Genomic DNA, 13,726 nt, shown 5'->3' with positions numbered 1-13,726 from the left:
TTCTGCAAACACAAAACGAGCTTTTCAGGGAATGAATCTTCATCAGTGCAGTGTAACCTAATACAAAGAATCAGAACAGACCCCCCCCCAAAAAAGAGAGTATTTAGATCCATGATTAGATTAGATTAGATTAGATTAGACATGATTAGGTCCATTCGGCCCTTAATGGACTGGCAGCCTGTCCAGGGTGTCTCCCTGCCTGCTGCCCACTGACTGCTGGGACAGGCTCCAGCATCCCCGCGGCCCCAGTTGGGATAAGCGGCTTGGATAATGGATGATGGACATTGTTGTCGTGGGATAAAGGTGTCGAAAGTGCAGATTGATTTGAGATGTCGCCTGTTATGTCGCAACACCTCAAAAGAGAGGTAAGGCCTTGTTCAGACTGCAGGCAAATCGGATTTATTTTGCAAACCAGATCTTTAAGACAGACTAGCTGCACTGTTATTTGCACAACTCCTCCGTCGCACCAGACAAACTCTGCGATCGAGGAGGCTGGTATACGTTGCGATGTTCCTCGCTGTCAGGTGAAAAGAAGCGGCTGGCGACTCCACATGTATCGGAGGAGGCATGTGGTAGTCTGCAGCCCTCCCCGGATCAGCAGAGGGGGTGGAGCAGCGACCGGGACGGCTCGGAAGAGCGGGGTGATTGTCCGGATACTGTTGGGGAGAAAAAGGGGGGGGGGGTGTTCCGGCCTGCAGTCATGGTGGGCACTCTGGATTTGATGTGGTCGTTGTGTGTCGCATTGTGAGTGACGCAGAAGACATGCGCAAAAACTGTTTGTCCCTTTAAGGGAGAGAAGCTGCTTTCAAGGTCTGACGTGATACATTCACATCTTGGAATGTGCACAGGACATTATCCTTCCATCCATTATCCGAACCGCTTGTCCTGCTCTCAGGGTTGCGGGGATGCTGGAGCCTATCCCGGCAGTCATTGGGCATCAGGTGGGGAGACACCCTGGACAGGCCGCCAAGTCATCACACAGGGCCGACATACACACACATTCATACCTCGGGGCAATTTAGTACGGCCGATTCACCTGACCTACAGGTGTTTGGACCGTGGGAGGAAACCAGAGCCCCCGGAGGAAACCCACACAGACACGGGCAGAACATGCAAACTCCACACAGAGGACGACCCCCAAGGTTGGACTACCCCGGGGCTCGAACCCAGAACCTTCTTGCTGTGAGGCGACCGCGCTAACCACTAGGTCACCGTGCCGCCCACAGGGCATTATGTTTAATCTAATTATGTATTGCATAAGTATTTCAGGACAAACACTACACATCGGCAATTTTAATGAACAATCTGCACAGCATATGTACATTGCTTAATTACTAAGGAGGGGTGGATTACTTCTGTCAGAAGTGAGAATATGTCACAGATGGCTCATTTTTTACAATGCAAAGTGTCTAATTTGTTTGAAACACAAACTTTTAATGCAAATGACTGAGGATGTGGGGAAAACAGGCCTGATATCCTTGAGTTATTCTGGAGAAAACCACATTAGGAGACCTCCAGCGGTGAAACGAATCCTGCTGTAATACGTTTCAAGGAGTCAAAGGGAAATCAGAAAATGGTTAAGAATGGATGGCAGACCAAATTAGGAGATGCTTTGTAGTCCAGGAAGAGACACAGGAAACGCAACAACATGCAATACTCCGAACCAGCCTGTTACATGGTGCATGTCTGTGACCTACTACTACTGCTACTCGAAGTACCTAAAGTTGGACGAAAATCAAAACACAAATATTTGAAAACATCACTTGTTACTTAAATCGTCATGCATTTGTTGTTCTACTGTAACAAATACATAAACACAAAAGGTTGAATTCAGTTTTTTCTCTTGTTGCCCGTAGTTCAGCTTCTCTCTCGCTGCTTTTTCCTGATACTTGTGATGTCGTCAGACACTCGGTTACATTCAGCCAATCAGATCAAATCGTCAAAATATGAAACCCCGCCCACCCTTACCACCAACCCTTGCTTGTGTTTGGCGAGCAAAGCTCAGCTCATGAATATTAATGAGGACAGACCACTCCCCCGCAGTGCTTGAGACAATTGACAACAATTATGGACGACTATATAAAAAACATATTGATCATTTTGAAATGTAAAAAAAAAAAAGGTTGCAGAATGTTTTATAATGCCACGCTGAAGGGTTTTAGACATGAAAAGTTAAATCTGATGACTGGTTTCGAGTCTCTCTTAAGCGAGGCCCCAGTTGCCTCATTAGGAAAAAGAAGAAGAAAAAAAAACATGACATTTTTCAAACCCTGAAGAATTCCCGTTTGAGCTGACCAGGGCTATAAAAAAAAGAGAGACTTATTTCATTTGAAAGCGCATTCAGGAAGTCCTAGATAACAGCTCGTCCCTCTCTGTGAGAGAGGGACGAGCTGGAGCGCCGGCGCGTTGCCATAATTAAAGCAGCTCCCACACATTTGCTGCAATTACAGCAGAAAATTGTTTACCCAAACTTCAAAGCTGCTAAACGATCGGCCCAGGAAACAAGAGGGATGAGCAGCGTGTTGCTCCATTTAGAAACACCGCAACGACCACATAAATAAATAAATAAATAAATAAATAACCGAGAGGGGGGGGGGGGGGGCGGCACCGGCTAATTGGATGAGAGCTGTTTCAGGATGCATGTTGAAGTGCATTTTGTACTTCACACGTCACTGCATCACTGTGTGGACTGCACGTCGTCCTGCAGAGCATCCTTCCCAGGACTCCGGGTTCACTGGGGGTGATGTGATGGTCTGTAAATGTTTCCCTGTCGCTGTTTAGATGGCTGCCGATTACCCCCTTTTTTTTTTTCCTGCGACCTTTCCCTCATGTTAGTCCTCAGTGTGACTCGTCCCGGTTCGCCGGTGTGAACATGTATTGTGGTGAGGACGCATGTTTTAGTTGCGTGTCTTTTTTTTTTCTTTTTTTTTAACTTAAGGTCAAGACCCAGTTTTTCAAAAGGAAAACACCAAAAACTGCAACTTGATATCATATTTAAGACATGTTTGAAGTAATAAAGTCTGCACAAAATTGCTTACACTCATTAGACTGTAGGCAAGTCAACTTTATTTGTACAGCCCAATATCACAAATTACAAATTGGCCTCGGTGGGCTTTACAGCAGCACAACATCCTGTCCTTAGACCCTCCCATCGGATAAGCAACAACTCCCTAAAACCCTTCAACAGGGAGAGAACGTAGGAAGAAAGCTCGGGGAGAGCAGCAGAGGAGGATCTCTCTCCCAAGACGCACAATGTGCAGCGATGTTGTGTTTACACTATTTACACAATACAACACTGAAACAGTCGAAATGGAATTATGAAATATAGGAAGAATATGATGAGGAGGACGCCAAGCAGTGTCCGGACGCCACCGGAACAGCCCGGGACCCGAGCCACGCGACCACCGTCACCATGTAAAAAACAATAAAAATTAGTCACACATCTTAGTGAGAGAAGGATATCACAACAGCATAACAAAATTATATGGATTTATAAAATAAATGTGATTTATATTAATACATATTATGAAAATAATAAAAAATGTAATCAAAGGTTAATATAAAGATTATATTAAGTATAAATTGTAATTATATATTATAAAAATTATATTATTCGATCGTATAAAGATATAATAAAAAGATTCATAAAGAAAATGTGAGGAGGGGGATGCCAGGCAGTGTCCACATGGCGACCACCGTCACCATGGAAACATGGGAGGAGGAAGGACTGTACGTGCTCGCAGGGGAGACTCGCATCACACCATTCGACTCATTCCACTAGTTTGGGTCGGTATGATTCATGTCAGTTCATAATATGTACTATTACTACTATAATAATGTATAATAATAACAGTAATAATATGATATGCATAACATAATCCCTCCTAAAATGTGGAAACAAAAAATTGAAGTCCACCATAAAACAGGAAGTCCTTTAAATATGTGTACGTTGTAGACTACGGGAGAAGGTCGTCCATGTGGTTTTTGTTCATTAGAAGCCAGTTCTGTATCGTCTACATTATAACGGGTTTGGGTCACTATGATGAAGTATTAATATTGCATACTTCAAATATTTGGGCAAATTTTATTTTGGAGGTTTATATTTACCTAATGGTCAATAATTTAGACGTTGGCGAAACAAAGGAGGGAAGAAATGCAGTGCCTACAATACCGCCTAGAAATATAAGATAAAAAAAAGCCTCGGAGATTTATAAAATTATTCAACACCAGCGGAAGAAAAAAAACGGATCAGATCCAGGGATCAGATGATAGCAAAACTCGGCACATGGGAGGAAGGCACAAGAACAACAGGAGTGCATAAATAACAACAAAGGGAACTGAAACAGGCTTAAAGAGAAGTAACCGCCTGGCAGCGAGAGAGAGGAGAGCAAAAATAAAATCAGATGGAGAGAAAAAAACATGAGCTGTCTTAAAACCAGCCACTCCTTATATGAGGGTGGATTTATGCACCGTGCAGGACTCTGCAATAAAGTGTGGCGTCACAGCCATCGTGTTTTAAGGCTCTATTATAGAACTTACCCACCCACCACTTCAGAATTTAGCTTAGTTTAAGGTGTGTGTCTGTGTGTGTGTGTGTGTGAGATGTTTAGATGCTGTAGATGTGATAACTGTGAGCTCAGTTGAGGGCTCGGTGCGAAAGCGGCAGGATCCAATTTACCTTGATGGCCTCGGTTACTCAATCTCTCTGCTTTGATGGACAGTGCACGCCAACCCGACACGACACCCTTGTTAGCAGCCGTCAGCAGCCTTGCACTTTGCACACGTGTTTGTGAAAACACACAGAAATGTACACACACACACACACACACACACACACACACACACACACACACACACACACACACCTTTCACCCTTGCGTAGACGCCAACTAATGCCCTTTCTCTCTGTCAAAACTGATTCCTCCACCTAGGTGTATTCACTCCTCTTCTTTTTCTTGTTTTTTTTTCTTCTCCTTTTCCTAGTGCCAGGCAGGTCAACGCCATGATTGACAGCCATCTGAGCTGAGGAGACCTGTCACTCATCCTCCTATCAGCACACCGGAGGGCTATCTCCTGCCGAGAGGAAGACTCCTTCTCGCCCCCCCCCACCTCATCTTCCTCCTCCTCCTCCTCCTGTTTGTTCCCTATTCCTCAACCCTCTTTGCTTGTCTTGTCAACGGACTGGTGACCTATACATCCTTCATAGTTACCCCCCCACCCCACCTCCAGCCCTACCCCATACCCCGGGGAGAGCAAGGACACCTGGGACGGATAGTTAGCGTACAGAAAAACCAAGAAACCGAGTTCGCTTCTGCACTCACTTCACAACAAAAGCGAGTCTGGCATGCTGCCACTCGCTGTCGGCACCTCTTTGGGTAAAGGTTGGATTATTCCATAGATCGGCTCCATTTTTTTTTCTTAGGGGAGGGAGTAAACCTGTTTGACTGGCTGTAACGAGGTGTAGCAGAAGAGACACCAGCCCGCCACTTGCCACTGCCCCATTCAGACAAATCTACCGGAAGTTCTGGGGTCACCAGTGGTCTCCAGTCATGCGTTTCCATTGGGCGTTGACCCTGCAGGCGCTGTGGATCGCCGTTTGCCAGGCGGCCATGCAGCACTACCCCGCCGACTGGGGGCATTATGACGTGTGTAAATCCCAGGTGTACACGGACGAGGGCCTGACTTGGGACTACATGGCCTGCCAGCCGGAGGCGGCGGATATGACTAAGTACCTGAAGGTGACTCTGGATCCACCCAACATCACTTGCGGCGATCCACCAGAGACCTACTGTGCCCTGGTGAGTTCAACCATAATCCAGATCTTATACACTTGTATGCTTTAAAGGGAAATAATTATGCCCTCTCTCTCTCTCTCTCTCTCTCTCTCTCTCTCTCTCTCTCTCTCTCTCTCTCTCTCTCTCTCTCTGTGATGTAGGGAAAACAATCTATAGTCATACTGAGCAGTCTCACGTGTGTCTCTGAAACGCCTCCAATTATGTGTCCACCGGTGACGTCACTTGCTGACAATCCATGAATGTGAAAAACTACAGCCTTTACTGGTTTGCCACTACCGTCAGTGGTCTACATCAAAATAGTTTGCTATGTATAAGAAAATGTGAATAACTGTGCTGCATACAGCTGTTGTATTGAATGCCACAGAATGCCACATAAACACAGCAATTCATTCGCTGTCTGCCAGTGACGTCGCTTTTCCATGGACACTTTTCCCAAAAAGTTTGGCGACGTTTCAGAACTTGCACATTGTCTCTGTCGTGCCGCTGTGAATTTTTCCCATCATTTCCATGTAAAATGAGTACTACAACAACGGACAGAGCTTTTGATCAGTGGATGGACTAGATGTAGGCTGTGTGCGAATACTCATACAACATGCTAATAGCATATACTACATACTGTTCAGTGCATATTCTTCTTCTTCTTTCGGCTTGTTCCCTGTTTCCCAGGGGTCGCCACAGCTGATTTGATAGTTTCCATATGTTAAGTATGTAGCGAATTCAGGGGGCAGCCGGGAATCTGCCACAGCCAGGAAGCGAACCGGGTCGCCCGCACCACGGGCGACTGCACTAACCAGTCAACTAAAGGGTCCGACTTATTAGCCAACTGGCTAGCGAGTCTAGTCATCCGTGGTCGTTGGAAGTATATGGAATTATTGTTACTGTTGGAACCTGTATCTCCATGGCAACCATGCAGTCGCTATTTTCTATGTTGTTATGAACCAAGAGAAATAATATGCCAATATTCAGTGGTAAATATTGCTTGTCATATACATCTAAAAACAAGTCTTGTACAGGGAACTTGCGTTTGAGATGCTGCTGAATTGCAGTTACTTTGATGTCCACCGTCTTGGTTGAGAAAATTTGGAATGCCAGGAACTACCTACTGTGTCTCCATGGTAACCACAAAAAGTACTTCAGGAATAGTGTCCAGTCAAATCATAGTGGGGTTTTCAGTGAAAAAAAGTATACATCCTTGCATTTTTAGTAGACTATATTTTTCCATCTTATGGACATTTTAATCTAGTGCAGCGGGAATTCAGGGGGCAGGTGGGACTCGAACCTCGGTTCCCCGCACCACGGGACTGCGCTAACCAGTCAACTAAAGGATCCAACCCGTTAGCCAAGGGCTAGCGAGTCTACACATCCGTGGTCTTACACAGTTACAGTAGTATACTAAAACTGTGTACAATATAGCAAGTGTATTATCGGTATTTTGACACAAATACAGAACAATTTGCGTGGTGCTTGATTGCAGTTTGCTGTCTTGAAGCTTCATTTCATCTCTTTATGTGTGTCAACTATACCTGCTCATGGAGAATGACCACAAAGTGCTCAGATGGTCATTACTGTTTATGTAGATGACGGCGCATTATTTGAGTCGACAAAACAGGAGAAAGTAGAGGCTGGATCCAAAAAAAAAAATACCCCCAGAAAAAGTCCAAAGTTTGGGACCATTTTTTAACTAAAACACAAAGAAAATGCGTCGGTCTACAGGCACCGCATCACTGAACCTGCTTCCCACGTCAGGACGACGTCCGTGCTGCAGCTCCTCAGCAGAAAGCATCCTGACTACATTTATCATTCTAGCTGACTGGCGCCTTGCTAACATTTAGTGTCTCCTTACATTAACCGATGTAAAACAGGGACAGTATCAGAACATGACCAGAAATGATAAAAAGCTCATCACAAGGAGGGAGACATTACGTTACAGTGGGCAACCCAGAGTCAGCTGTACCAGACAGCAAAACTAAACTGGGCCGGATCTGGGCCGGATGGATCACAGCATCTGGCGCGGCTCCGCAAAACGGATCCGCCATGACGCCGGGACAAAAATGCATGGCGGCATATTCAAGGATTGTAAACGTTCTTTGTCTTAAACAGTCCACTGAAATCTGTTTCTAAAAAGATCGATGTGAGAAATAGGGAATTCAGGCGCTGACTCCTGACTCACTTTAGATCCACGAGGCCTGATTTAAAAATGGGTTCCAGCTTTCGTAAGGAGGCCACACTCTGGCCAGAGGTGCGGGGTGGTCTAGGAGCGGATGTGATTGCTATAATGACCTGTCGGAATCGGTGCAGAGGCGGGGGGGGGGGAGAGATCCGGGGCAGATGTGATTCCTATGCAGATCTGTCGGACTCTGGGCGGATCCAGCCCAGTGTCAGCTGCTGTATGGGGTAGGCCAGAGTTACTCTCACGTTACGTTTTTGTTCTTAGATAAAAGGAACTTTTTTCTCATCCAAGTAACTTGATTAATTGTCAACATAATCAAAAGATTATTCGATTAGTGAAAAAGTAGTTAATGATAGTCCTAAATTAGTTTAGTGTTCCTGTCCTCCTTTTTTCTGACAGGTTTCCAGCCTTGAGGTCAGGGAGGTACAGACCTGGAATAACAGGTGAACCACCTATTTCACATAAGTCCCAGCAGTAATGGTGGTGCTATCTGAGGACCTGATTGAGAACCACTGAATCAGTGTAACACCGAGCTACCAGCAAAACACGAGCTGCTCTGTGATCTGAGCTGAGCTTTTCCTCCGTTTATCTCCCCGTATTTTCGCAGAAGTGTCGACCCTCAGTCAAATATTGAAATGAAGAAAGCCTTTCTGGTGAGAAAAGGAGGCATGCCAGGTCAGGGTTTCAATCAGCAAATCGCCCTCCCTCCTACACGGGCCCTCTTCACTTACAGCCCTCCCAGCTGGTCGTCTCAGTTTAACGCTGAATGATGAATCCATTTTGGGCCGCTGAGCGTTTCAGGCCATCAAAGATTCTCTCAGAACAAATGCCCCCCGCAACGGTTCACCAGCTCTGTAGATAAATAGTGAGACGCTCCAGCTAAAGTAAGTACTTGAGGAGTATAAATAGACAGTCGCCATCAGCAGAAAGTCAGCTGAGAGAGAGAGAGAGAGAGAGATGCAGTGGCGATGGGGAAGTGATGGGAGGAAGGGACACAAGGAGAGAGAGAGAGAGAGAGAGAGAGAGAGAGAGAGAGAGAGAGAGAGAGAGAGAGAGAATACAGATGAGACGGACAGTGAGCAAGGGGAGAGAGAGACATATGGGGGGGAGATACAGAGAGATGGGAGATGTAAGTGAGAGAGGATGAGAGAGGGAGACAGACAGACTGGACGAGACAGACAGAGGGAAAGGATGAGGGAATGGGAGAAGGCTAGAGAGAGAGAGAGAGAGAGAGAGATGCAGTGGAGATGAAGTGATGGGAAGAGGGGACGAGAGAGAGAGAGAGAGAGAAGGAAAATACAAATGACACAATGAGCAAGGGGAGGGAGGAGACAGACAAATATGGGGGTGAGAGAGAGATACAGACACGGGAGGTGTAAGTGAGAGAGGACGAGAGGGGGACAGACAGAGGATGGGACAGACAAAGACTGGATGAGGGAACAGGAGAAGGCTAGCGAGAGAGAAAGAGAGGACAAGAGAGTGGGACAAACAGAGAGGATGAGACAGACAGAGACTGGATGAGGGAACAGGAGAAGGCTAGAGAGAGAGAAAGAGAGGACAAGAGAGTGGGACAAACAGAGAGGATGAGACAGACAGAGACTGGATGAGGGAACAGGAGAAGGCTAGAGAGAGAGAAAGAGAGGACAAGAGAGTGGGGCAGACAGAGAGGATGAGACAGACAGAGACTGGATGAGGGAACAGGAGAAGGCTAGAGAGAGAGAAAGAGAGGACAAGAGAGTGGGACAAACAGAGGATGAGACAGACAGAGACTGGATGAGGGAACAGGAGAAGGCTAGCGAGAGAGAAAGAGAGGACAAGAGAGTGGGACAAACAGAGAGGATGAGACAGACAGAGACTGGATGAGGGAACAGGAGAAGGCTAGAGAGAGAGAAAGAGAGGACAAGAGAGTGGGACAAACAGAGGATGAGACAGACAGAGACTGGATGAGGGAACAGGAGAAGGCTAGTGAGAGAGAAAGAGAGGACAAGAGAGTGGGGCAGACAGAGAGGATGAGACAGACAGAGACTGGATGAGGGAACAGGAGAAGGCTAGAGAGAGAGAAAGAGAGGACAAGAGAGTGGGACAAACAGAGAGGATGGGACAGACAAAGACTGGATGAGGGAACAGGAGAAGGCTAGAGAGAGAGAAAGAGAGGACAAGAGAGTGGGACAGACAGAGAGGATGGGACAGACAAAGACTGGATGAGGGAACAGGAGAAGGCTAGAGAGAGAGAAAGAGAGGACAAGAGAGTGGGACAAACAGAGAGGATGGGACAGACAAAGACTGGATGAGGGAACAGGAGAAGGCTAGCGAGAGAGAAAGACAGGACAAGAGAGTGGGACAAACAGAGAGGATGAGACAGACAGAGACTGGATGAGGGAACAGGAGAAGGCTAGCGAGAGAGAAAGAGAGGACAAGAGAGTGGGACAAACAGAGAGGATGAGACAGACAGAGACTGGATGAGGGAACAGGAGAAGGCTAGTGAGAGAGAAAGAGAGGACAAGAGAGTGGGACAAACAGAGGATGAGACAGACAGAGACTGGATGAGGGAACAGGAGAAGGCTAGAGAGAGAGAAAGAGAGGACAAGAGAGTGGGACAAACAGAGAGGATGAGACAGACGGAGACTGGATGAGGGAACAGGAGAAGGCTAGCGAGAGAGAAAGACAGGACAAGAGAGTGGGACAAACAGAGAGGATGAGACAGACAGAGACTGGATGAGGGAACAGGAGAAGGCTAGAGAGAGAGAAAGAGAGGACAAGAGAGTGGGACAAACAGAGAGGATGAGACAGACAGAGACTGGATGAGGGAACAGGAGAAGGCTAGTGAGAGAGAAAGAGAGGACAAGAGAGTGGGACAAACAGAGGATGAGACAGACAGAGACTGGATGAGGGAACAGGAGAAGGCTAGAGAGAGAGAAAGAGAGGACAAGAGAGTGGGACAAACAGAGAGGATGAGACCGACAGAGACTGGATGAGGGAACAGGAGAAGGCTAGAGAGAGAGAAAGAGAGGACAAGAGAGTGGGGCAGACAGAGACTTGATGAGGGAACAGGAGAAGGCTAGAGAGAGAGAAAGAGAGGACAAGAGAGTGGGACAAACAGAGAGGATGAGACAGACAGAGACTGGATGAGGGAACAGGAGAAGGCTAGCGAGAGAGAAGGAGAGGACAAGAGAGTGGGACAAACAGAGAGGATGAGACAGACAGACTGGATGAGGGAACAGGAGAAGGCTAGAGAGAGAGAAAGAGAGGACAAGAGAGTGGGACAAACAGAGAGGATGAGACAGACAGAGACTGGATGAGGGAACAGGACAAGGCTAGAGAGAGAGAAAGAGAGGACAAGAGAGTGGGACAAACAGAGAGGATGAGACAGACAGAGACTGGATGAGGGAACAGGAGAAGGCTAGAGAGAGAGAAAGAGAGGACAAGAGAGTGGGGCAGACAGAGACTGGATGAGGGAACAGGAGAAGGCTAGAGAGAGAGAAAGAGAGGACAAGAGAGTGGGACAAACAGAGAGGATGAGACAGACAGAGACTGGATGAGGGAACAGGAGAAGGCTAGTGAGAGAGAAAGAGAGGACAAGAGAGTGGGGCAGACAGAGAGGATGAGACAGACAGAGACTGGATGAGGGAACAGGAGAAGGCTAGAGAGAGAGAAAGAGAGGACAAGAGAGTGGGAAAGACAGAGAGGATGAGACAGACAGAGACTGGATGAGGGAACAGGAGAAGTCTAGAGAGAGAGAAAGAGAGGACAAGAGAGTGGGGCAGACAGAGACTGGATGAGACAGACAGAGACTGGATGAGGGAACAGGAGAAGGCTAGCGAGAGAGAAGGGGGGGTTGAGAAAGATGTATAGTGAGAGAGAGACAGACAAGACGGGGGGGCGTGAGAAAGACAGACAGAAAGATGATGAGGTAAAGAAAATAACTAGAGAGAGAAAGAAAGGGGGATGAGAAAGATATAGAGAGAGGGCGAGAGACAAACAGACAGGGAGGGCAAGCGGGCTGGATGGTGAAGAGAGAGTAAAAGGGTGAGAAACAGACACAGTCACAGATAGAGAGAGGGCAAGAGAGAGAGTGGCAGTGGAAGTGGGTAAGTTGAAGGGAGGAGGCAGCATGAGGAGACAAAGCGAGTGAATGAGACTAAAAAAAATACAGATAACAGAGACAAGGAGTGGGGCATGAGAGAGACGATGTGAGTGTGAGAGAGAGAGAGAGAGAGAGAGAGAGAGAGAGAGAGAGAGAGAGAGACTTAACATACTGTGACTGAAGAGCTAATATCTCCAGTGTGGGCGATGGGGGTGCCCTAAAAGGTGAATTATTCAATGTTTTGTAGCTAATGTGTTTTATTCATGGGGCACATTATTCTGTTCAACATCTCAAAAAAACAAACCAAAAAAACACTGACGCCTGTGATCGGCGCCCTCCAAGGTTAGCGGACAGGAAGACATGTCCAGGAGGTCGGCATCAAAATAAGGTCTCTTCCCACCTGCCTCCCAGCGGCGTCCCTCCACCTCCCATTCTGCATTGAAACCTTGCATGTGCTTGCCGGGCCGGGTGGGCCGGGTGGGTCGGGTGGGCCGGGCCGGTGTGGCGGTAGCGTGGATGTGCTGCGGCAGATGTGTTGCAGACAAAATAAAAGACGTTTTCTATTGTGGCTTTCAGAAGGAAGAACAGAGGCAGTCCCGCATGTCTGATGCCACGGCCGCCGGATCGGTGCACCCGTCCCGTTCCCAGAGCGGCGGCGGGGAGGACGGACAAAACAGAGTTACTTCTTATTAGTCTTTAAATAGTCTGGTGATTGCTTACTGTATTAGCAAGGACTGTTTTTTTGTTTTTTTTTAATTTTCCCCCTTTTTGTCTCCCCAATTGTACCCGGCTAATCACCCCACTCTTCCGAGCCGTCCCGGTCTCTGCTCCACCCCCTCTGCCGATCCGGGGGGGGGGGGCTGCAGACTACCACATGTCTCCTCCTCCCATACAGGTGGAGTCACCAGCTGCTTCTTTTCACCTGACAGTGAGGAGTTTCACCAGGGGGACGTAGCACGTGGGAGGATCACGCTATTCCCCCCAGTTCCCCCTCCCCCCTGAACAGACGCCCTGACCGACCAGAGGAGGCGCTAGTGCAGCGACTAGGACACATACCCACATCTGGCTTCCCACCCACAGACACGACCAGTTGTGTCTGTAGGGACGCCCGACCAAGCCGGAGGCAACATGGAGACTCGAACCGGCGACTGGGTGTTTTTTGCCACACGGTTGCGCTCACGTCGCCGGTAGTCACTCTGACAGGGAGTATTTCAATTAAACAAGCCACACTTTTTCTCCCCCCGCCATCGTCCTCTTCCTGTCGGGGCAGGCCGGGCCCTCTGTACCGTGTTAGTCACAGATCACAAACATCAGCGAGATATGCTTTACGTTTACCCGTGGCGGTATCGCGTCTCCAAATCAGCATCGGAGCAATTAACATTGATATTTCAGCTACTCCGTCTGCCAATACGCCGCTGCCATGCCAATAGCCCTTCGCATCATAAGTACGCTCATCGCAGATTCAGGGCAATTATCGCTGGACCGGGTTATCGGAGAATTTCATCTCTCCGGTAATTGATTTGCACTCGTACCAGCTTATGCGTGTGTTCCAGAGCTGTGTGTCTGCTTCCTGGAGGGCTGAAGGTATCGGACACCAAAGCTTGATGAGAGAGACAGGGGAGAGAGGGGGGAGGGGGGGGAGAGAGCAAGAGAAAGAGGGGAGAGAGAGAGAGAGGA

The 13,726-nt window shown here is 47.7% G+C and overlaps 1 protein-coding gene across 1 annotated transcript in view; it reads left to right on the top strand.

Annotated features, from left to right (window-relative positions):
* The first annotated feature begins 5,549 nt into the window (after positions 1–5,549).
* The window catches only part of ntng1a (netrin g1a), a 160,186-nt gene continuing 152,009 nt past the window's right edge, over positions 5,550–13,726 (top strand). Inside the window, exon 1 of the mRNA XM_056299254.1 lies at positions 5,550–5,798. Within this exon, the coding sequence (XP_056155229.1) occupies positions 5,550–5,798 (249 nt within the window). The remainder of the gene's footprint in view (positions 5,799–13,726) is intronic.

This window comes from Lampris incognitus, chromosome 19, assembly GCF_029633865.1.
Source record: "Lampris incognitus isolate fLamInc1 chromosome 19, fLamInc1.hap2, whole genome shotgun sequence".
Classification (NCBI taxonomy): domain Eukaryota; kingdom Metazoa; phylum Chordata; class Actinopteri; order Lampriformes; family Lampridae; genus Lampris; species Lampris incognitus.
The sequence above is the reverse complement of the archived record's forward strand: the minus strand, read 5'-3'. Positions and strand labels throughout refer to the sequence as shown.